The 25,513-nt window shown below is 41.8% G+C and overlaps 1 protein-coding gene across 6 annotated transcripts in view; it reads right to left on the reverse strand.

The window, feature by feature from the left end:
- The window catches only part of IKZF1 (IKAROS family zinc finger 1), a 116,315-nt gene that overhangs the window by 80,816 nt on the left and 9,986 nt on the right, over positions 1-25,513 (reverse strand). For all 6 annotated transcript variants that reach the window (XM_069958528.1, XM_069958527.1, XM_069958532.1 and 3 more), the window contains exon 2: positions 16,919-16,972. In XM_069958528.1, the coding sequence (XP_069814629.1) occupies positions 16,919-16,958 (40 nt within the window). In that variant the 5' untranslated portion in view covers positions 16,959-16,972. The remainder of the gene's footprint in view (positions 1-16,918; positions 16,973-25,513) is intronic.

Genomic DNA, 25,513 nt, shown 5'->3' on the forward strand with positions numbered 1-25,513 from the left:
GACTTCTGCGCAAGTGACTCAGCTTTCTTGCAATACTCCTTTCGATGCCTTTAATACCGTGTGTCGCAAAATATACAGTATATCTGTATACACACATCTACAACATACAGTATGTTCTATTCTCTGCTGCATGACAATGGGACTTCAGATTAACCCTCCCAAAATTACTACAAAGTTGCAGATAAAGCCTGCCAGGGACTTGTTAAAGGACAACTCCCGCGCTAAGGAAAAAAAACAAAAACCAATCAGAAACATAGCTTTTATACTTATCATCCCTCCTGAGCTGTCACTGTTTGAATTTCCCACTGTCTGTGTACCTTCTGATTTCTAGTCTTGTTCTTCATTTCTTCCTTGCTTCCTGGTTTCAGCTTCCCATGATGCACTTTCACTTTGGCTGCTGTGACAAGCCAGCCCCCTGCTGTGGCACTGCAAGTGCCTGCCCCTCCATTCACTACAACTCCCATCATACACTAAACATGACCCCCTCTCTCGCTCTCTTCAGTCAGGCTGCTATATACACACACTGAAGCTGCACACACATACTTTCACTTCACTGTAGTGTACATTCTGCAGGATTAGGTCAGGGCAGCAGGGGAGAGATAAGACGGGGTCTGTGTAGCTGACATGCTGGGAATGAGGAGAAAGATAAGCAAGTGACATGACTCACTCACTCACTGAGTCCACTCGGCAGCAGGAGGGAGTATGGGGGAGGGGGTCCTGTAGCTGGTTATGTGCTGGGAGTCAGTCAGGAGTCATTATTGAGTTGCAGAATGTCAGATGGCTTACAGTTGCTCAACCAATGGGAGCTGAGCAAGCTGAGTCACCTGACCAGGCAGGGGAGAGGGAGGATGGTGTAATAGGAGCTAGCCCAGCCCTCCTGCTGATAACACATCGTCACTAGAAGGAGTTGATAGAGGAGCCTGGTGACGACAGTAATTAGGTATGAAGGCGTTTCTTACCCTTCCTGGTGGGGGGTTGAGGGGGGAAAAGATAGGGAAGGATGACAGACAAGTGATTGAAGTATATTACAGTGTTATATAACTTTGTAATGTGCTTCAATTACTGGAAAAAAGTTTTTCATGGGAGTTGTCCTTTAACATGTAATCACTGAAAATGATACTAGTCTAGTTTATACCATAAAGGAATCACAGAATAAAACTAAAATATAACTTTTATTAGATAATGTCTAAAATACCTTGTCTAGGCAAATACACACAAACATATAGAAAAATACCAAAATTATCGTCAGGATATTTACAGACAAAAAAAACCCCAAATTGCCAGGGATGAAAGGTCCACACACCAGCGGTTTTGGAAGTGATTAGACCCTCCATTAGAAAAGGGGATTTTAATAAGAAGTTACTACAAAAGGAGACCCAGTGGATCTTTAGGTGTAAATGTACTGCACCGGATGGTCTAAATGAAGCCCTCTCGTTTACGTGTTTTATTTGAGGAGGTTTCTCTGGTGTTTTATAGATCTATCATTTACTATTGTTGACTGTAATCTATAGTCCCCTGGTCCTGCAAGAGCTATCAGCACGAGAATGTGCGTAACTCATTTTATCTAGGGAATATGCATGCTGTGTGCATGCATACCCCGCCTTCCCATATCTTTGTATATTTATATTAGGGAATCTATTTAACCCTTCCACTTTACTATGATCTAGGATGTACATACGATCCGAGATCCATACCTACCCAGTGCAGCTATATCATCCAGAGGGGGTATGCAGTATTTAGGATATATCAAATTGGCCCACTCCGAGCATGGCTGCATTGGAATCATTCCCAGAGGATATCAGTCCACTATAACTGTCATAATTGCAGCAAGAACCCTAATAGTGTAGTTATCTGTACATACCTATATCATACGGATCACAGTATGTTCTGTTGCTCAATCTTGTATAGGCTCCTTTAATACGTGCGCCATCTTTTACTGGTTGATATGTCCTGACTGAGTCGTCGATATAGGCGACGCCATGTTTTTGGTGGGTGGAAGGTCTCGCGGACGAGACCAGCCCAGCGCTGTATGCGTGGTAATAGCAGACTGCCGCCGATCCGGTCGCTGATAAGCAGGACGCCATCTTTCTGGTGGTATATACGGGTGATTACCTCAGAGGCCAGACATGTGTCTTAGACTACGGGGTTATTGCCCTAAGTCAGGAGCCGTCCCTCTGACATAATCACATGGGCACTCTCCTCCAATGAGACCAGCCCATGGGGATGAATATCCGGGTTAAATAATCAGCGCGGACATTTCAGAAGGTATGGACATCATGGCGATACCAGCCGCATTCACCATAGCGGTACAGCGTCTATGAGGACTATAGACAGCAGTTATCTTTCCTACATCAGGTCTCCTGACGAATTAAGAAAATGAAACGCGTTGAGACCACTCTTGTGGGGGGACAGATGAGTATACATCTTTGTTATATCTGTCCCTCTTAAAGTTCTTTAGCCTATATTGCTGGTGTTTTGTGTATACAGGCACACATAGTAGTGTCCATATCGGACGAGTGCCGACTACGCAGGAACGGTTACACTACATACCCCCGTGTAGTGAGTAGTCACAACAATGTTGCGGGCTGCTTTGTGACCATGTTTTAAAAAATTGAGCTGAGTGCATTAACCCCTGATTATCTGGCTGAAACAAGTGCAGTATGATACTTTGGGCTGCGTTGTAGTTGATTGGATATCTTTGACATCTGCTGCTTAAAATTGTTCACCGCAGCACACATAGTTACTTTAGGTATTATCAACTTATCGGCACCTGGTGATTGTATCCATCATCTTTCGAGACATCTCTATATATAACTATATTTATAATAACCAGTTGCAGATTTAACTGTATTGAGGGCTGTGTCATAGTGTCTATTGACACACTGTTATATACACCACTACAAGCACCATATAACATACTGGCGCAGGGTCTGATATCCATGACCCTGGGCTATCCCTATGCACCTTAGGGGGGATGGACATGTACTATTGAGCTTTTTATTTTTTGCGTGTCTCACTTAATGGCTCTTTACATGACAATTGTTGTATACCAATCTATAATTCTTTAACTGTGTATATATTTAGTGTAGGACCCGTGCCTCACTAGTACAAACAATTAGACAGGGCCTCTTTTAGTGAGACAGTTAGCTCCCCCTCTTTATCGCAGGGTATGAATAGGAGCTAAGGATAGGTTCCTGCGCGGGGCCGCACTTTTTAGTGCGATCACTCTGCCTAGGGCAGGGTGAGTGAGGGAACGGACTTGTAGGATGTAGATAGGTCCCACTAACCTCAATACAACACCCTGTAATTATCCCTTCCCTCCCTTGGCCACACACGGACCGGGACATACATACATCAGGGTCTCCCGAGTGCTGAGTTGTCCTTTAACACCAGCCGTCTCGGAAGGGAGTGAGGAGAAGGGGGAGAGGGAGAGAAAAGCTCACACACTGTTTTCTGCATCTTTAACAGAAAGCAGCATGCTCAGAACTAGAGGTAGGAGACCGAAAAGATAATGACATGTACAGAATGAATTGTTAGTTTCCAGGAGGGGGGATGCTTCAACAAATATTACCTAATCGAATAACGCATTTAACATGTCATACTGCACATTAAACTCTACAGAAATGAAACCCTAAAAACATTTGCGCAATTATTATTATTTTTTTTTCCATTCCATCAGACAAATTTTTGGGGGGGTATAACAAGACAATGTATGGTACATTAATTGTAACTACCTAATTGTAACTCCTATGGAAAACAACCCCTTATATGGTTATGTTGAAGGAAAAATGAAAAAGTATGGCTCCTGGAAGGCTGGGATGAAAAACAACAAACCACTGTCACCTAAAATTAGAGGAGAACATTAACAATATTACTTCCCTGATTTTGCAGGGGTTTTCCAAGCAAAATGTATTGATGACCTATTTTCAAAATAGGTGATCAGTAAAAAATTGGTGTGACCCCCCCCCCCCCCCCCATACTAATGCCACAGCTCTGGAAAACATCTCACTGGCAGGAGTTGCCAGGATTCTACAGCTTACTAAAATGATATTTATGAATTGGGCCAGGTCACATACAGGCAGCGGAATAAAAATTCAGTTGCGTGTATGTGACCCATTTAGCTTCACACTACCAGGATCCGCAGTGGACTTTCTTCCTACGCCCCATGGTTCCTGAGATAGGGGTTTTACTATCTGTTGAGTCATGAGCAGGAACTTTATTACAAATTGGTGTAAATCCTAGGCTCAGAGATATCTCATGATAGTGTAAAAGCAAATGAGAAGCAGCAGGGATCTGATTGGTTTCTACAGGCAACCACTCCCCTATTTTCTGTAGTTTTAATAATTTTCTCCTTTAAGACAGTCTGTAAATATACATTTTCTAACTAAAGGATCCCATGCAAATTAGAGAAAAGTTGGCGTAAATAATTATTTTGTTAGGACCAAATGACAATGATGTCAGGGGAGGAGGTTCAGCCATGTTTGTTTCAACTGCCTCTTTGCTATGTTAGAAGATCAGCACCAGAGGAGTCTGGTAGTGGCTTATGTCCCTTCTTCCATTCAGAGCACAGAAATTGCCAAGTGTTTTTTTTGTATGGGGTAAACTGGAGAGATAGCTGAAGACTGAAAAAATATTCATCCGACAGCAGTTAATAAAGTATGACCCTTTAAATGCAGGTTGAATAGACCGTCTTTCTCTCTGATGTGAATGTCTCTACCCCACTGCCCCCTCTATCTGAGTAAGAACTTGCATATGTTTTAGAGTACATTTACACAGTATGTTTATATGGTGCAGATTTTATGATGTGTAAATCAATCTGAATGACTGCTTAAAACATAAAATCTTCCTGCAGTGTATGCCGTACATATGAGCATATCTTTACACTAGATAGAACTTTTGAAAGTAAAATATGATGGTTACTGCTATCTAATAAGATATATAAGAATGTTTTGTGTAGTTATGTAAATTATAGAGGTTATCCACCTAAGAGCTAAAAAATGCTGCCAAACCTAGCTAGTCTTACTCTACCTGTAAGTCATGAGTATTATGAGCTGTCCCGGTGTTTGTAGCTGCTGCGGTTCCCAAGTGACACTTTTTTCTAAAAGCTAGTCAATATCCAAGATAGCGTCTGCCAGGAAACTACATTTCCCATCATGAAGTGCTTCTCTCTGACTGGTCCATTTGCATATCTGCTCGCTTAGCTTTCTTTCCTGCCCACTGCTTTAATTACTTTTGCACAGTAAACACAGGGCTGTTTTTTCACTGATTTTGTTATCACATGACCCCAGTACCTATTCTATACTAGCTGATGATGCAGCAGAACTGATGCGCGCATGATTTAACAGAGCCAATGTGCGCATGATGTAGCAGAGCTGGGAGTGAGTTGAGAGGGGGTGTGGGAGTGAGCCCGGTGGTGTGTAGGAGTAATCAGGGGCCTGGATGTGTGTGTGTGGGGGATGCAGGAATGAGGGGGGGGGGGGGGGAAGATGCAGTAGTGAGCTGAGCAGAGGGGGAGCAGGAGTGAGCAGAGCGGGAGCGGGAGTGAGCCTGTGGGGTTGCTGGAATGAGTGGAGGAGGATGTGGGTGTAAGCCCGGGGGAGGGAGGCTGAAGCTGAGAGCCCGGAAGAAATGTATAGTAGCGGTGAATGGGACTGGCAGCCTTTCCATGCACAGCTGGGTGGCCTCAATGCTGGCATAATGCTGCAGTCTCTCCTTTCTCAGTGTCAGAGAGGGTCCCACAGATTGGACTCCAACTGTGTATAAAGTGATGGCATATTTTAGCAAGAAGCTTCAGAGGAGGTATTGTGCCTTCCCCGAGACCAAGCTAGGGCCAGGCAAGGTTACCAAGTCAACAGACAGCTAACCCGGCCCCCAGAGAGGAGATCACGAGTCCTGCGTCTATGAAGGCAAGGGGGAGGAGGTAGCAGCGTGTTTTTGGAGAGGACACAGTGAAGAAGATTTTAGATGCCCGGAGCAGGTAAGTATGAGAAAAAAACAGGGAAAGGCGCACGATAGGTTATACATGGTATAGTATGCGGAGGGTGGTATTGGGAAGGGGCATTGTTTAGCATATTGTTTTTGTTACCTGGATAACCTCTATATTAATTTATGCAGCTAATGTTTCACATTATTAAACTGAATCACCTATACTAGCTTAGTTTCTTTATGTAGTTACTTCCTGTTACTTCCCAGGTCCTTTTCTCGCTCACCATAAACAAGTTTATACTTAAAGCGACTCTGTGCCCACAATCTGTCCCCCCCAAACCACTTGTACCATCAGATAGCTGCTTTAAATCCAAGATCTGTCCTGGGGTCTGTTCAGCAGGTGATGCAGTTTTTCTCCTAAAAACAACTTTTAATCCGGCAGCGCTGTGTCTAACGGCCGGGGCTTACATTTGTATATGCATTAGGCTGGCACCACCTCTCCGACCTTCCTACCCGCCCTCCTCATCATTAAGAATGATCCAGGAACATTTACTGCTGTTTGAGCTTTGCACAGGTGTCTTAACGATCCAGCCCATGTTCATTATGCACACAGATGGGGAATAGGAAGCAATCTGCCTGGAGCATTCCTAATGATGAGGAGGGTGGGTAGGAAGGACAGAGAGGGTGTGCCAGCCTAATGCATATACAAATGTAAGCCCCGGCCATTAGACACAGCGCTGTAGGATTAAAAGTAAATTTTTAGCACAATAACTGCATCACCTGCCGAACGGACCCCAGGACAGATCTTGGATTAAAAGCAGCTATCTGAAGGTACAAGCGGTTTGGGGGGTCAGATTGTGGGTACAGAGTCGATTTAACATGACTCCACTGCTGTGGACAGGTAACCATGTTTCTCTTTATGCACTGGTTATACCATTAGAGTTTTGCTCAGCCTATTGTAGCTCATGTTTCTCAGAGCAAAACAAAATTCTGCCTCTGCTAAGCAAACAACATACATAATAACATTCTTCCAAAAGTCATAAGGAAGTCATTAAGAGTCCCTAATTATTAATTACAGTAGGGAACGCCAGTGTTAACCAATTTCTCCTTAATTATTTTTAGTACATTTTTAGTTTGTCAAATTTCGCACCTTACTATTCCGCTTGTACTTTGCAGACTAGAACATTGGGGCAGATTTATGATAAGTGGTTTTGTCTGCACCTGCCTCTCTATTGACAAGCTGTTGTATATGATTTAACAATCTGGCGTGTGCTTTCTTATAAACGTGGCATTTCACAACATGTACCTCGCTGTGCCTATATGCATCACTATGCATGAAACAGCATGAAACATTGGCGACAGAAACTCCAACACTTGGAAGTTGAAAAGTCAAATAAGCAATAACCACTAACAGTTTAAATTTTTTTTAACCATGCTTGGCGCAAAAGGAGGTTATTTCTGGCATAATAAATTTGCCCCACTGCTTACAATGGCAGTATGAATGTTTCCGGCTATAGTCCTGGCTATATAAAGTTCCAGCCACACTGCCTCACCATGGGGAGTGCTAATCACAGTCGGTGTAAGTCAGTGAGCCCACATATTACAGTTACACAGTGCTTGAATGAAAACACATATTCATCAAGTTCAGGAACCCCAATATGTAGTGTAGTATTCTCTTAGCATTGCTTTAGCAGCCAAAATCCCCGGATTCAGTGCAGTGGTGACTAAGCATGCAGACTGCCACTTAACTTAATGTCTATGCAACTAAAAGAGATAGCTAAGTACAGCATTCAGCAATCTTCATCAGTCCCACAATTCTGAATATAGTGGATGCTTGACTGTTGCTCGATTTAATTGGGAAAGCACAGGGGACACCATTTCTCATGAATGGCAGGATCTCCACAGGTGCAAGTGTCACTTGTAAAACATAATCTATTTCATGGATAGGTGATAAGCGCGCCTCTTGGGACAACTACTTAAAGTTCTTACTTACAGTCATGAAATTGTTGGCAGATCTCGTTAAAAAAAATCTTGTCTATCACATAGATATCTGAGATAAAGGGTCTGTCTGGGAAAATAAAATGTGTAGGAAGCAGCCAATCGCTGGCCAAAACAGCTTACTGCTATGGCCAGTGATTGGCTGAAATAGATGCTGCAGGAGATCGGGTGAGTATACATTTTCTTATTTTTAACCAAGCCCAAGCCAAGGCACATAAAAGCTATTATGCCCAACAATCCCTTCAATCACACATTAACCCCTTAATGACCCTGCAGGCTGGGTTTTCCCGTAAATGTAAATGTACACCCAGCCAGGGTACTGTGATATAAAACAAGCTTAGGAATTAAGCTCGCTTTATACATACCAAGTGAGAACTGGCTGCTATCAGCAGTGGGGTCCTCAACGTCAATGACAGGCCGACGCGATCACGCAGCCAACCGCCATTGACCAACTAAATGCAGCGATTGCGCGTTTAAGTGTAAGTCGCAGGGACTGCTCCTGTAATTTACCAATAATAATAACACCCCTAGAAAAGTCGAAATCACTGCCCTTTCCCATTTTATAAAAAAAAATAATATAATATAATGAACATATTATAAACATATTATATTACAGTAGCATGCGTCCATCAACTTTATCTGACTATTGCCCCAACAGAATTTAAAGGGAATGCATTGCCTAGATTTGTTTTACTGGTTACATGTTCATTTTTTCTTATGCTTCTACTTTCTGACTGTATCTTTTTTTTTTTTTTTTTTTTTTAAATGACAGTATATTTATAGTACAATATTATGGGGCCAGCCATGTTACCTATTCTTTTTAGGGACAATCCTGTAAGCATGCTATTTAACCTCTTTGACCTGTAAAAAGGTTATTTAACAGTCAGGGGGAGACTTAGCTAACATTAGGTATTGTCTTTGCAATCTACTGCTGTACACCTTTTGCTGTAATTCTGTTCAGATCACTTTCCAGCAGCCCAGTACTTATCATCACAAGCAGAACAGGAAGCCTTAGTTTTTAGCCTAGTTTCGAGAATAAAAACTGCAAGATTAAATTACTTTTATAATATAGTTAAATGGAAAATTAGAAAACAAATCGCCAACATTTTTACATAAAAACTTGATTTAAACAACATTGTCTGATTCCCTTTAGGGTGCGTTCACAAGTACAGGATCTGCAGCAGATCCGCAGCAGATTTGATGGCCCAGAATTGATTTGCTTTGAATCTGCAGCTTCAAATCCGCGCCATTAAATCTGCTGCATAACGTTTTTTCAGCTCCGTTTAAAATGACGTCCGTTATTTTGAGTCTAAAATAACGGACGTCATTTAGCTGTCAGGCTTCCCCTTACAGCAATGACTGGTGTTTGCAAATTATTTTAGTTTGGGATTACTAATTGCCCTTTAATTGAAAAGTCTATTGAATTTAATAGTAAAAGCTGAGAAAGAACGGTGACAAAAGAAAATCTGTGTGTGAACAACTAATAAAAAACGTCCCCTGTTTGCAAAAAGACATCTGAAAATAATGATCATGTTCATTATTTTGACGTCCGCGGTAAAAACGTCCGTAATTCAATGCATTGTGTGCATTGGACGTCCGTCTTCCCCTTGATTTCAATGCATTGCCATTGCAGTCAATTAAATTGCGGCAAAAACTGTGTTTTTAAATATGTGAACATAGCCTAATAGTGATTTAAAGTAAATCGGCTGCACTTCACATTCCAAACTGCTGACACTGTTAGATCAGGGAAACACATGGCACCTTTATATACCTGTCTGTGATTTTAGAATGTAGGAAAAAAACTTTTAACCCATTGCCGCAAAATGACGTTTGGGGAACATCATGTAAAACAAGTAGTTCCCGCAACATGACGTTCCCCAAACGTCATGCTTTCCCTGCCTCCCCCCGCTGTCCCTAACGGTGATCGGGCAGCGGGAGGAGGCTATGTCACACAGCATCCTCCCGCTGCCTCTGCCCGGAGGGGAGCCGCGCTTCCCGCGGGCAAATAACCCCATAAACTCTGCGGTCAATGCGACCGCAGCGTCTATGGGGGAGATTTGTGTCCTCCCGCCGATCGGGCGGCGGGAGGAGGCTGCAGAACGTATCGGGTATTACCGGTGCCGTCAGCTTTCATCTCCCCCCACCGTGAATCCACAGTGGGGGGAGATGAAAATGTATAATTCAGACCCCAGATCAGCCCCCCTAGTGGCCGATCACTAACCCTCTTCCCTCCCCGGGCGGCCATCACATCCAAGATGGCCGCCCCCATCCCTGCGAACAAACGATGTTTGTTCGCAGGGATGGAAGTTAATAAATGATCAAAGCCCCATGCTCTCCGCCACCGGTGGTAGCGGTGAGCATGTGGCAGTAATCGGGGACCCCCCCGTGTGGTCCTGGTACAGGCGATCAGCGGTATATACTATATACCGCTGATCGCCTGTTCCCAGTGCAAAGAAGCACTTTTTATCCCCTGTCACCATAAATCATTGGTGACAGGGGATAAAAAGTGTCAGTGTGTCGCCCCCCAAGTCGCCCCCCACCCCCCCTGTCACCCCCGTCCCCCAGTCACCCCCTCTCCCCATATACGTTACCTGATCCTGGAGCTCCTTCCTCCTCGGCGTCCTGGCTGGTTGTAAAGTGCGCATGCGCTCCACAACCAGCCAGCTCTGAAAATTTTAAGTGACAGAGACCAGTTTGGTCTCTGTCACTGAACTATGATTACTGTGATAGAAAATATCACAGTAATCATAGTAATACAGTGAAAATGAATGTGTAAAAGTACAAAAAGTGAAAAACATACAAAAAAAAAACAAAAAACACACACTTTAGTAATAATTGCAGTTTACTCCCAAATTACCCCTAACCCCCCCAGATTACCCGTAACCACCGCAGGTTGCCCATATCTGCCCCAGGTTGCCCGTATCTGCCCCAGGTTGCCCGTAATCACACCAGATTGCACGTAATCACTGCACGTTGCCCATAACCACCGCACTTTGCCCATAACAACCGCACGTTGCCCCTAACACCGCATGTTGCCCCTAACCACCGCACGTTGCCCCTAACCACCGCACGTTGCCTCTAACCACCGCACTTTGCCCATAACCACCGCACGTTGCCCCTAACCACCGCACGTTGCCCCTAACCACCGCACGTTGCCTCTAACCACCGCACGTTGCCCATAACCACCGCACGTTGCCCATAACCACCGCACGTTGGCCATAACCACCGCACATTACCCATAACCACCGCCGTTGCCCATAACCACCGCACGTTGCCTGTAACCACCACATGTTGACCGTAACCACCCCGAATTGTCAGTGACCCCCACCAGATGGTGCGTAATCAGCCCCGATTGCCCGTAACCCCCCAGATTGCACGTAAACCTCGCACGTTGCCTCTGACCACCGTACGTTGCCTCTGACCACCGCACGTTGCCTCTAACCACCGCACGTTGCCCATAACCACCGCGCGTTGCCCATAACCACCGCACGTTGCCCATAACCACCGCACATTGCCTATAACCACCACACATTACCCATAACCACCGCACGTTGCCCATAACCACCGCACGTTGCCTGTAACCACCACATGTTGACCGTAACCACCCCGAATTGCCAGTGACCCCCTCCAGATGGTGCGTAATCAGCCCCGATTGCCCGTAACCCCCCAGATTGCACGTAAACCTCGCACGTTGCCTCTGACCACCGTACGTTGCCTCTGACCACCGCACGTTGCCTCTAACCACCGCACGTTGCCCATAACCACCGCGCGTTGCCCATAACCACCGCACGTTGCCCATAACCACCGCACATTGCCTATAACCACCACACATTACCCATAACCACCGCACGTTGCCCATAACCACCGCACGTTGCCTGTAACCACCACATGTTGACCGTAACCACCCCGAATTGCCAGTGACCCCCTCCAGATGGTGCGTAATCAGCCCCGATTGCCCGTAACCCCCCAGATTGCATGTAACCACCGCACGTTGCCTCTGACCACCGCACGTTGCCTCTGACCACCGCACGTTGCCTCTGACCACCGCACGTTGCCTCTGACCACCCCAACTTGCCAGTGACCCTCTCCAGATTGCCCGTAACCACTCCAGATTGCCTGTAACGACCCCAAATTACAGGTACCCATCCCAGATTACCTATAAGCACTTCAGTTTATCCGTAACCACCCCACGTTGCCCGTTACCACCCCACGTTGCCCGTAACCACCCCACGTTGCCCGTAACCACCCCAGATTGTCTGTAACCACCGCAGGTTGCCCATAACCACACCAGGTTGCCCGTGACCACCCCAGGTTGCCCGTGACCACCCCACATTACCTGTAATCTCATTTTTTATTGTATTTTAGTAACTGCGCTATTCTAATAACTATTACTAGCTGCGGTTTTGCTCCAGCAAATTGGCGCTCCCTTCCTTCTGAGCCCTGCTGTGTACCCATACAGTGGTTTATGCCCACATATGGGGTACCGTTGTACTCAGGAGAACCTGCGTTACAGATTTTGGGGTACTTTTTTTCTCCTTTTCCTCGTGAAATTAAGAAATTTTAAACTAAACGAACATATTATTGGAAAAATTCGAGTTTTTCATTTTTACTGTCTTATTTTGAATACTTTCCTTTAATACCTGTGGGGTAAAACTGCTCACTGCACCCCAAGATGAGTTCTTTGAGGGGTGTACTTTCCTAAATGGGGTGACTTTTGGTGGGGTTCTATTCTGCTGACACTACATTGGCGCTGCAAACACACCTGGCGCTCAGAAACTTCTTCGGAAAAATCTGCACTGAAAATGCTAATTGGCGCTCCCTTCCTTCTGAGCCCTCCTGTGTGGCCATACAGTGGTTTATGCCCACATATGGGGTACCGTTGTACTCAGGAGAACCTGCGTTACAAATTTTGCGTGCGGATTCTCTCATGTTCCTTGTGAAATTGAGAACTAAAACAAACATTGGAAAAATTCTAGTTTTTCATTTTTACTGTCTAATTTTAAATACTTTCCTCTAATGCCTGTGGGGTCAAAATGGTCACCATACCCCAAGATGAATTCTTTGAGGGGTGTACTTTCCAAAATGGGGTGACTTTATGGGGGTTTCTCTTCTGCGGACACTACAGGGGCGCTGCAAACGCACCTGGCGCTCAGAAACTTCTTCAGCAAAATCTGCATTGAAAAAGCTAATTGGCGCTCCTTTCCTTCTGAGCCCGGCTGTGTGCCTATACAGTGGTTTATGCCCACATATGGGGTACCGTTGTATTTAGGAGAACCTGCATTACAAATTTAGCGGTACTTTTTTCTCTTGTTCCTCGTGAAATTGAGAAATTTCAAACTAAACAAACATATTTTTGGAAAAATTCGTGTTTTTCATTTTTACTGTCTAATTTTGAATACTTTCCTCTAATGCATGTGGGGTCAAAATGCTCATCCTACCCAAAGATGAATTCTTTGAGGGGTGTACTTTTGAAAATGGGGTTGATTCTATTCTCCGGACACTACAGGGGCTCTGCAAACGCACCTGGCGCTCAGAAACTTCTTCAGCAAAATCTGCATTAAAAAAGCTAATTGGCGCTCCTTCCCTTCTGAGCCCAGCTGTGTGCCCATACAGTGGTTTACGCCCACATATGGGGTACCGTTGTATTCAGGAGAACCTTCGTTATAAATTTTGGCATGCTTTTTTTCTCATGTTCCTTTTGAAAATGAGAAACTTTAATCTAAACGTATATATTATTTGAAAATTTAAATTTTCGATTTTTTTACGGCCTAATTGTGAATACTTTCCTCCAGCCCCTGTAGGGTTAAAATGCTCATTATACCCCTAGATTAATTCTTTAAGGTGTCTAGTTTCCAAAATGGGGTCACTTATGGGGGTTTCTAGTATACAAGCCTTCTAAATCCATTTAAAAAAAAGAACTGGTCCCTAAAAAAAATCAGTTTTGGAAATTTTCACAAAATGTGATAATTTGCTAATAAATTTCTAAGCCCCGTAACACCCTAAAAAAGTAAAATATGTTTCCCAAATTATGCCAGAATAAAGAGGACATATTGGTAATGTGATTTAGTAACTAATTTATGTGCTATGACTTCCTTTTTTAGAAGCAGAGAATTTCAGAAGTTTATAAAATGCTAAATTTTTCATGATATTTTGATGTTTTTCACAAAAAATACACAAAGTAGTGACCAAATTTTGCTACTAATATAAAGTGTCATATGTGACGAAAAAACAATCTCAGAATCGTTAGCATACGTTAAAGCATCACTGAGCTATAAGCGCATAAAATGAGACAGGTCAGATTTTGAAAAATGAGCCTGGTCATTAAGGCCAAAACAGGCTTTAGAGGCAAGGGGTTAATACATAGTAAGAAGAGTCAAAGAGGCTTTCTCAAGCTCCTGAAGTGAAGCAAGCTGTAACCTCTTCCCTTCCCCTCCCATACCCGATCCTGCTTGTGAATCAGCTTCCAGATGTCAATCAAGCAGGAAAGAGGAGAGAGCAGACATTCCAGCTTGCAGCTATTCAGGAGCTCTGGAAAGCCCATTTCAATCCTTGTACCATTTAAGGGTGGGTTCATACTGAGGAATTCACGCGGATAATGTCTGCGGAATTCCGCAGTATGTCCGCGCGCACGGCCGCGCGCCTTTTTTCGGCTCCATAGACACCATTCTATGGGCCGGCATATTCCGCTATCCCCCGAAAGAAGTGACATGTCACTTCTTTCGGCGGATAGCGTAATACGCCGGCCCATAGAATGGTGTCTATGGAGCCGGCGGAAAGGCGCGCGGCCGTGCGCGCGGATATACTGCAGAATTCCGCGGACATTATCCGCGAGAATTCCTCAGTATGAACCCACCCTAACATGGCAAATATAATGCCTTATTCTTCCGTTGATCCATCATAACTGTAGCCTGCTCTTATCCAAAAAAAAATCAACTTTCATTTCTCCATTAGTTCTGTATTTTACCGTTTTCACATGGGGAAATAAATGCTTGTTTTGCGTATTTATTTTTAAAATCACCAAAGAACACATTCCTCCTTCCCCTAGTGACTTTTTATTCTATGGGAAAACAAACCATAGTGATGTACAAAACCAAAAGAATAAGGAAGAGGAATATATTTGCATGTGTCAAAATAATTTCATCAAAAGCGTCAAATTAAACAGAAAAAAGTATTTTATTTTACAAATAAATTGTTGCACTGTTTACTACAAAAACATAAAAGTAAAAAAACCTATCAAATATTTTGACAGTCGTAATCACCTACAGCCATTATTCCATACTGTGAGTGCACTGAACTTCAATAGCATTCATTATTACATCAAATATACAGACATATTTTCAACTCAAAATTACAGCCGTATTTTGCTTTTATTTTACAGTGTGTGAACTTAAACTAAGCCTTACTTGCTCTTTCATGTTAAGTCTCCACCACTAAAGATTAAGTTCTAAAATATCTTCCTGTATTTGAGATTAAGTAATGAGATTCATTTTAAAAACCATCAGCTTTTTACACCATTTTTACTCAAGCCTTAAAAGGGAACTCATGCGATGCCACAAAAAAAAAAAAAATGCACAAAAAGCATTGTTTGACATATTTGACACCAATTGTTTGACATATTTACCACTTGCCTATGCAGCTCCCAGCCCAGGATTCAAACTTTTACAAATAATCTCAGTTTTACATCATGGCACGTGGCCAGGAAACTACATATCCCAAAATGCATTGCATCTCAGAACTAACTGCCGGGTACCCGCCTCTGTCTTGTAGTATCTAACCACCACTGGCTTGATCTGCTTCTGCTTTGCACAGTAAACACAGTATCTGTTTTTCTATCTATCTATCTATCTATGTATCTATCTATCTATCTAGAGAGATGAAGTGGTGTGATGTCAGTGGTGGGTGGGGTTACAGATAAAGTGTTACAGGTTGCCTGGCAACAGAAGAGATAGAGATTATGTGACCTCTGTCTCAGAAGGGAGGGGGAGGAGTTGAGACAGAGTGGACAAGGTAATGAGGATTTTCAGCAGCTTAAGGCTGTGGATATGCTGAAGACAACATGACCAAGTCATGTCAAACCTATTACAAACAAGCTTGGATTATAGGTGGAGATTGAACTGAGGTAAATCTTTCTTGACCAGAGTTCCCCTTTAAAGAGGCTTTCAGTCACATAAAGAGCCTTTCCCTGCGGGGAGTATTATATTATATGGGCTGATGCTCCTCTCACTGGGTGGCTTTATCTCCTGGCTATGGCACTGTTCCAGTTCCGTTACATGCCCACATGACTCTCTGTATCCAACAGTTTCTGCCTTGTGGACCAAAACTCATAAGGGGAAATAATTTAAAGTCTGTCTGAATTTTGGTGCAAAACAAGAAAAGTGACAAAAAAAAGAGTTTTGTACTCTGTCTAACAGATAGACAAAGCTTAGCAAAAAGTGTGTGGTTGTGGTCGTGGCTCAAATACGCCAGAAATGCTCCAAAATTTCTCAAACCAATGAGCCAAAATACAGATAGGCTTAGCCAGATAAACAATCGTTGGCAAAAAATTCGCAGATCGTTCCATGTGAACAGTCGTTCGCTGATTTAACCAATGTGTGAAATAGGCTTAAGCAATCGCAAAACGATCGCAAAACGAATTTTCCGTACAATATATCGGACCATCTAAACGCTGATTGTTATGAAAAAAAAATCGTTACTCTGACATCGTTAATTGTATGAGTGGGCGAATTATCGTTTCGTGTAAACGCAGCATAAAACTAGACAATCTAACCACTAATCTAAGACACCAGTCTTTTAACATAGGCAAAGTATATTCCAGTCCTTACAGCAGTAGGCTTTGGACATCTTGACGGGTCAACTCATGGATGTATGAGACGTACAAATAACTTGTTTTCTTAATAATGTCTCCCCATCATCACTGCAGCAACAACAACAGACATTTTATACTCCTCATGTTGTTCTGATTAAATGGATCCTCATAAATTTAAATTGACCTCACCTGACATTTGGGTCATATCCTGCGCCTCATCTGTTTCCATGTTTCTCTGATAATCTGTAAATTAAATTTTAAAGACTGTTAATATTTATTTAAATGGGCTATAAACTAGAATCTATGATTATTAAAATATTCTTCCTTCACTCTTGTTTCCTTCTGTACCTGCCTGGGTATCAGACAGGAACAGACCTTGAGCCTTTCATGAAAAAAATAGAATTACAAAGATGTATAAAGAAATATCATTAGTAGCATAGGAAGACCAAATTTGTTATTTATTGTTAATTTCCTACTGCATAATAACCCAAAATGCAAACTGACTGCAACAAAATTAAGCAGAAAATTAAATGGCCTTGGGTCATTGTAGGCACAGAATTCATTCTCTCGGCTGATCCATACTTATGTTCCTTTTAATTTACTGAGCATGCATCGATGAACCTTGAGTCAGCTTGGTGACACGCGTACAATCAGCAATCAAAAACGAAAGCAATTTGCTGAAGAATGTCTCATTTGCCCAAGCAAGGCTGCATATCTGAGCAGGAACTGTCGCTGGCTCTATTAATAATGAATACACCTCAAACAGTAGCAGATGGGTAAAACAGAAGCTCTTGTCTTAAACATATAAGGAGTCCCATAATCAGACCATACTGTCCTTCTTCTACTTAGGGAGAACTGAATCTCCCAAAATAGCAAAACAAACCCGGGAGAGAGAGACAAACCAGACCTTCCTGTTTAACTTAACAGATGGCTCCACAGCTTTGGAACAAATAGTAGGAAACACTTGCCCCTCTGTTGCAACACGTAATGTTCTGAAGACGGAGTTGCAAGTATTAGGAAACACGAGGGAAATGTAGGTTTAAGGGTAGCTGGGTAGAAAGCAAGTAAAAAGTTTGGTTTGCGCTGAGGACCTTGGTGGTGTTATTCTCAGGTGTCTTGAGTGCACATCTGGTGGCTACACAGTTAAGTGTCTGGAGTTAGATCCCCAAACAACTTAGTTCAACATTCACAGCATTTTTTAAGAAAGCAGCAAAATTCATCTCTTTCACTCCTTTAATTTGTTTTTACTATTTTCTTTCTTTTTTACTTTGTATCTTTTAACCATTTGTTATTTGGTACATAGGAATACAATTTATTGCAGTGTAATTTTCCCTACTTTAAGTAGAAGGCGCTATAAATGCAAAACTGTCAAATCTGGAAAATGTTTGTGTCCTATTTTTGAATCTGTAATAGAACCATTTTAACAGCCTTAGTATTAGTCTTAGTCTACAGTGGTGCCTTGGGTTACGAGCATAATTCGTTCCGGGACTGCGCTTATAATCCGAATCACTCTTAAACCAAAGCACATTTTCCCATAAGAAATCATAGAAATGCAGAAAATTAGTTCCACACCCCAAAAATAATAATTTATTATTCTGAATAACATGTAAAACAGATGAAACAAACATTCAGAAACAGCAGAATATGTGATATTATAAGTTACTGTACAGTAATGGAGAGGATGGGAAACACAAGGGCTGCAGGGAGCATGGAGGAATGAGCAGGGCAGATGTGGGCACATACATGCAGCACTCTCTGTCCGGGAAGAGAGGGGTTACAGCTATGAAGAAATTACCTCCACAGTCCTGTCCCCTGATGTAAGCCCCAGCCTGAAGTGGATCTGCTATGATTTGGAAGGCGAGGAAGACTTCCTGGGTCAGAGTACTGTGCTGTAGGCACTGCCATGCAGACCATGCCCCTCCTCCACTAGCGCTCCCACCCAGTACAGGGAGCTCTTAAACCAAAGCAATGCAACCATTTTATACACTGTGTACATTGGACGTCCGTCTTTCCATTCATTTCATTGTATTGAAGTCAATCGCATCTTGGCAATAACGGACGTCTTTTTAAATAGAAAAGGTGTCCGCCTTTTCTTTTTTTTTATGTTGTGTGAACATAGGCCTAAGGGTGGAATATAGTGTGCATTGTACCCAGCTGAAAATACCATTTCGGGGAACTATTTTCCCAGTAATTCAGCTGTATTCAGCCAGTACGTATTGGTAAAAACACTCACAGTGTTGCTCATTGGCTGAGATCAGGTACCTGACAAAAAAATTACGGTACTCCTTTAAAATATTTTTTTCATCTACCAGCCAGTATGACGGCTTAAAATACTGTTAACACTTCTGGATCTGCTCCCCACATTTCTTTTCCACCTTAAAGGGAATGTGTTAAGAATTTTATATTATAAAATAATCCTGAAATCTTACAGCTTTCATTCTCACCCCTAGGTTTAAAACTAGGCTGAGGCTTTGTGTTCTGTCTTCAGTGAAAAGAGGAGACTGCTGTAAAGTGTCTGTACAACATTAGGGTATGTTAACACTAAGGGTATGTTCACACCGAGCGAATGTGGTGGAAATCTGCAGCGGAGCTCTCTGTCGCAGAATCCTGCCTGCCTCAGTGTGATATGTTTCTCTAAGGGAGGGCTTGCACACCTTCATTCCTGCCGCTTTTCGCTCAAAGAATTGACACGTCAATTCTTTGAGCAGAGAGCGGGAGATAGTGGAGGTGCGCGAGCCCTCCCTTAGAGAAACATATCACACTGAGGCAGGCGGGATTCTGCGACAGAGAGCTCCGCTGCAAGAATTTAAGCCCCATTGACTTATAGGTTTGACTATAGGATTTCTCTAGCGGAATCCACCTAGGAATTCACATGTCAATTTTATGGGCAGAAAGTGGATCTGTGGAAGAAAATTCTGTGTAAAAATTCCTCCGTGTGAACAACAGAGCGGAAATCCAACTGAACACAATGGGATATTTCTCTGTACTTATTTTACGGGTGGAATTTCAAGCAGAATCTCCAAAAACTACAAAAACAGGGCCACTTTCTTACAGAGACAGCCCCACTCTTGTCTCCAGCTTGGGCAGGGTTTTTCTGCTCCATTCCATTGAAGTGAATGGAGCTTAATTGCAAACCGCAACTGAACTGGAGACATGTTGTCTCTGAAAAAATTAGCCATGTTTTTGTAGCACTGGATAACCCCTTTAATGTCCATTGACTTGTCTGTTGCTCATCATTCCACATTGTTACTCTCTATAAACAATAAAAAATAGTGGTATCCACAATGAACTAATCTATGAAAACAGCATTTTTTATCCTGCATGATAAATACCATAAAAAAATCAAGCCTTCCATCTATGAAAAAATCAAACATTATGATGAGACAGAAAATAGTTTTTTATATTATATTGTAAAATATAACAATAAGTATGGAAAATGTAAAAACCACAGACAAATTTCTTGTTTTCAACAAGTCAACTAGTTCATTGACTGGTGCCATTAAAAAATACAACTTGTTTTGCAAAATAGATAGCGCCACAGGTTAAAGGGAAACTGTCAGCTAGGAAGGATGTGCTGAACTCTCTATATGGCAACCTATGTAAGCAGTGGGACTTCTATTTACTGTGGTTACTATGGTTGTCTAAGCCTGCAATGACTTAAAGAAATGTCAGAGCCATAGCCAGGACAGTGAAATACATTGAAGTGCCATGGTCACACCTCTCTGACACTTCAAAGCAGCAATAAAAAGCATTTTTTTGTATGTGATTGCAGCCTCAGATAACTGCATAGAAACAAAGAAGATTGTCGACAGAAAAACTTGGTCCACTTGGTCCATCTAGTATGCCCTGTTAGTATTACCTTCTTATTATTTTAGGATATATGTTTATCTCAGGCAGGTTTACATTCATGTAACCACATCTGCTGGAAGTTTCTTCTAAGCATCTACAATTCTTTCAGTACAATAATATTTTCTCATGTAGCTTCTGATCTGAGGATCCCAAAGAACCTCAGACTGTGTCCCCTTGTTTCTGAGTTCAATTTTTTTTACTAATCCCTTATTTGAACGCTGATGTGGCTTTCTACGGCGATCACTAATAGGCTTTATTCTGTCCTGTCGGCTTTTTACGTCGGGCACAATATAAATGCTTCTGGTGCAGAAGCGCCAATACCGCAGGAGATCATCTGTCAGTATGACAGCTGAATTCCTGCTGCAACTACCCAGAGTGGTAATTTATTGCTCCCAGTAGTTTAAAGGGGTTATCCAGCGGTACAAAAACATGGCCACTTTCCCCCCTACTGTTGTCTCCAGTTCAGGTGCGGTTTGCAATTAAGCTCCATTTACTTTCAAAACTCCACCCAATCTGGAGACAACAGTAGGGGGAAAGTGGCCATGTTTTTGTAGTGCTGGATAACCCCTTTAATAGTAGTTCAATCTGCATCATGGCAATCCCGGGGGCCTTCTGAAAGCCCCGGTGTCGCTAGAGTAAAGCCTCTACACACTGAGAGGCATGGCTGTGCAGATTGCCTGTCAGCTCAGTGCTGACACATACAATTTAATGCACTACAGCAGTAGTGCATTGATTACTGGGTAGTGTATAGTAACGTACACTAGAGTATACATACAACCCCTCCCCAATAATAAAAATGCTTTATATTTCCGATATATTATAAATTATATAAAAACACCTAGAAAACACCAAACTTATACATCTCAGAATTGCTAGCATAGGCTAATGCATTATGGTGCTATAACTGCATTAAGTGAGACAGGTCAGATTTTGGAAATTGAGCTTGGTCATTAAAGCCCAAACTAGCTGCAGCACTAAGGGGTTAAAAACACTTCCCTCTTGAATGTGATGAAGGCTGAGTTCACACTATGTTTCTTTCAGTCTTTTTAAAATATCAGTTTTTAAAATGATTACCACATTTTTGTGTATGCTAAAAAAAAAGAAAAAGAAAACGCATCCGTTTTGATCCATTTTTTAAAATGGACATCAATGGAAAAATTGATCCAAACGGATTGCACACAATGGCATCAGTTTTTGCATCCATTGTTTCATCCTTTTTTTTTTTCCATAAAACGTATATGTTAAACGGACTGCAAAAAGACAGTGTGAACCTAGCCTTAGTCCTTTAACATATTTAAAGGTTCCCCCTTTCCCTTCTTTCCTCCAGACTATACAGATTTAGATCCTTTCCTGATGTGTTTTATGCCTCACACCCTCCACCATTTTTGTAGCCCAATCAAATGTGTAAAAAAAAAAAAAAAAGAACTAAAACCCAAATAAAAAAACAGTGCCACTCTTAAGTCTAAGCTGCAATACCAGATAGAGCCCATGGACAAAGAGAGACTGCTTTCTGTATTGGATAAACACAGCCATCAGATGTTATAAATGGCATTTGTAAAAGTTCATTCACAGTTTCAGGGCTCTTAGCAGGTCAACTCAATGTTGAATGACTTATGAATGATAAAAATGTGCATTACAATTGTCATATAGCAAATAAATCTTCCATCTGGCAGCTACAGTGAACAGTTTTCCATAGAAGCTGAAACTGCAACTACGATTATCGAAAAAGAACTTGAATGAACAGTTCAGACAAAAATTTTAGTCAGCAGTTGCGGTGTATTCTTAGTGTGAATAAGGTCCAGGAAATTTCAGCTGTAATCAATAACATATTTCCTGTGAGTAATGTCTGTTGAGCAGGGGTGTAGCTGTAGGGGGAGCCCAATAGTCTGAGGGGGCCCATAAAGTCACTCTTCCATATATGAGGAGGCCAGTAATAATAATGAAGCATTATAGTTAAGGGGCCTTGCTACATATTTTCACTGGCTTCAGGTTACACTTGTGCTGTTGGGCATAGAGCTGTTGTGCAGCAAAACATCTGCAGACAGAAGCAGCTGTGGTTGAAAGTCAAAGCTTCATTTGAGAGAAAGAAAAGCGCTTTGATAAACTGTAGGCAAAAAGTACAAGCTATGGCCCCTTAAACTAATTCAAAGTGCCACTAAACTTGCAGTAACTCTATGGGCCTTGGTTTTATTTTTATTTTTAGTTAAACTTCAACAAAGTGCTCTTGTGTCCCCTGCCTCAGGCCTTGACTTTTCGCAACAGCTATTTTTTGTCTGTAGGTGTTTTGCTCATCTTTGTCAATGGAGCTATGATAATAGAGACTGCAGACCTATAAACACCCATGAACTCAGGTCACAAAAGCCCCTACCAGGTGCAAAACAACAATCATTCCATGGCACTCAAATATTGTATAAAAAAAAGCCTAAAAATTTTTTTGAAACAGCATAAGTAATAAAATTTATCATAAAAGGTACAGCATGTTAATGGCAGTTGTGTCAGGTACAGTACAACTTGACAATGTAATAACAAAGGTGGTCTAGTTATTTCATGTACCTAAGTTATTTCAAGTAAAAAAATATATATATATGAACAAGGGATGTCTGTTACGAGGCAACCCCTCTGTCTACTCTACTTATTGTAGCGTTTGTAAGGCAGGCCAAAGATTTTCAGGTAGCTGTTTAGCAACATAAGGCTAGGTTCACATCAGCGTTTGACCATCCGACACCATTCCGTCTACCTTTTCCGTTTGGGGGAAAGCAAAACGGAAACTGGTCTGTTATAATCCCCATGGGTTTCAATGATATATTATTGTGCTCCGTTTGACCAAATAGTGCTCTGTTTGCATGCAATCCGTTCAAGTTCCGTTTTTCTAAACGGACGAAAAAATTGTGTTTGCAGAATTTTTTTACCGTTTCAAAAAACAGATCACGAACGGAAAGTGCACTTCCGTTTTTTTTTACATTGTAGTAAATGAGGACGGATCTAAACGGAAGGTATTTCCGTTCACATCCGTTTGCAAGTTAACAGTTTTCATCATTTTTTGAGCATGCGCAGAAGAAGCAAGAAACCAAAGAAGAAAAATAAACTGATGCAAGCGGATGCTGACTGATGCTAACTGATGTACAAAAGTCAGCTTTTTTAAGCCAAAATACAAACGGACCATTAAAAAAAGATAAACATTTTGCACTCAGTTTGCATCAGCCTGCTCATCAGTTTATGCTCATCCATTAAATTAATATGGACGGATCCGTTAGAAAAAAAGAAAAACGCTAGTGTAGCCGAGCCCTAAGTCAAGAAATAAAAGAAGAGATTGAGACCCTTGGAATTTTTTTAATGGATACGGTTGAAGGAAGAAAGGGGAAAGTGTGGTCCCCTGATAAAGTTACATTCATGTTAGCTTCACACCTAGGTGTATTTAAAATAAACAGGAAAGCACAATTTCCTGTACTCATTGGTCTCCTCTGCTTTTTATTCTGTCTGCTGTGTTACAAACAGATCTTCATGATACTTTATAGATGAAAATTATATGAATGTTTTTTATAACACAGTCTCCACAGTTTTTAGCTTTGTAAACTATTTCAATGCAGAAATCTAAAGTAATGAGTAATGCAGCACATTTATGACGTCACTGAGGGAAATTTATCAAGCTGTCTTACAGTGGGAGTGCTCTGTGTTGCCCATAGCAACTGATCACAGCTCAGCTTTCAAATATTCATGAACTCTAGTAAAATAAAAACTGAGCTGTGATTAGTTGCTATAGACAAAGAAACTTTAAGCAATGCGATAGCAGGGAGACGACTCTTTCCACAGAGAGCCCCGGCTCTCTGCTTGGGCCGCCCAGGCTGCCTTGGTTCTTGGATTGCTACCGGCTGCCTTCAGCAGATCAACTAATGCAGTACATATGTACTGCATTGATCTCTATCATCAAACATGGCATTGCTTATAGAAGTCCCCTAGGGGGACTACATATAAGTAAAAAAAAAATCCCATATTTAATGTTTGAATCCCCGTTTTTTCATTTTTAAATAATAAATAAATAATTATAATAAAAAAACATAGCTATCATAGTTAAACATGGTATTGCTGCTTGCAGAATCTGCCAAACTATTAAATAATCACATAAACCCACAAAAGCACAAAATGGCAGATTTTTGGTCACATCACATCCAGAAAATATATCAGGATACAGCCATTTTAAACACATTTAATAACTTTGAAAATTATCACACGATGAATGGTGTGAATACGAAGCCCCCCTTGAAGTAAAAAAAATAGCTTTTTAAAAAGTTTACTGCGCAAATAATTTTTATTCAGTTTCGCAACATATTTTATAGAAAAGTGTGTCATTACGAAGTAAAATTGGTTTTGCAAAAAGACCTCTGCAGGTGAAAAAAAATTAAGTGGTACAGCCCCTTAAACATGCAGAGGAAAAAAAGGACAAAAGTACAAAAAAGAAAATTAAATGATAAAAAAGTAATAAAAATAAATGATGGAAAACAACAAAGGTACGGGAACTAGATGTCTAGTTTAATACAAGACATTCGCTTCTCTATAGCAACCGTCTACATGAAGAATACAATTTTTTTTGCTGCTGAAACTGAGAGAAAAAAGAGATGTAAATGCATTACCACTTCCATACCGTATGCTTTATATATGTTCCCCTAATCACCCTCGGGAGCAGCCTGCAGCCAATCACTGGCCTTAGCAGTTGTTGGCACAAGACCACTGAGGCCCTTGGCTGACTGTAGAGTGCCCTAGGGACATCATCAGGAGAGCAGACAGAGCACATAATCAAGGAAAGAGAAGCAGTGTTGAGGACAGGAGTGTTATTGCTGGACTCTGCAAGCAGAAGATAAGTTGGTATAGAGCATTTTCTTATTGTATCATATTTTTTACTTTTTTGGACAACCCTGTTTAGTATATAGTAACATAGTG

Source organism: Dendropsophus ebraccatus, chromosome 2, assembly GCF_027789765.1.
Source record: "Dendropsophus ebraccatus isolate aDenEbr1 chromosome 2, aDenEbr1.pat, whole genome shotgun sequence".
Classification (NCBI taxonomy): domain Eukaryota; kingdom Metazoa; phylum Chordata; class Amphibia; order Anura; family Hylidae; genus Dendropsophus; species Dendropsophus ebraccatus.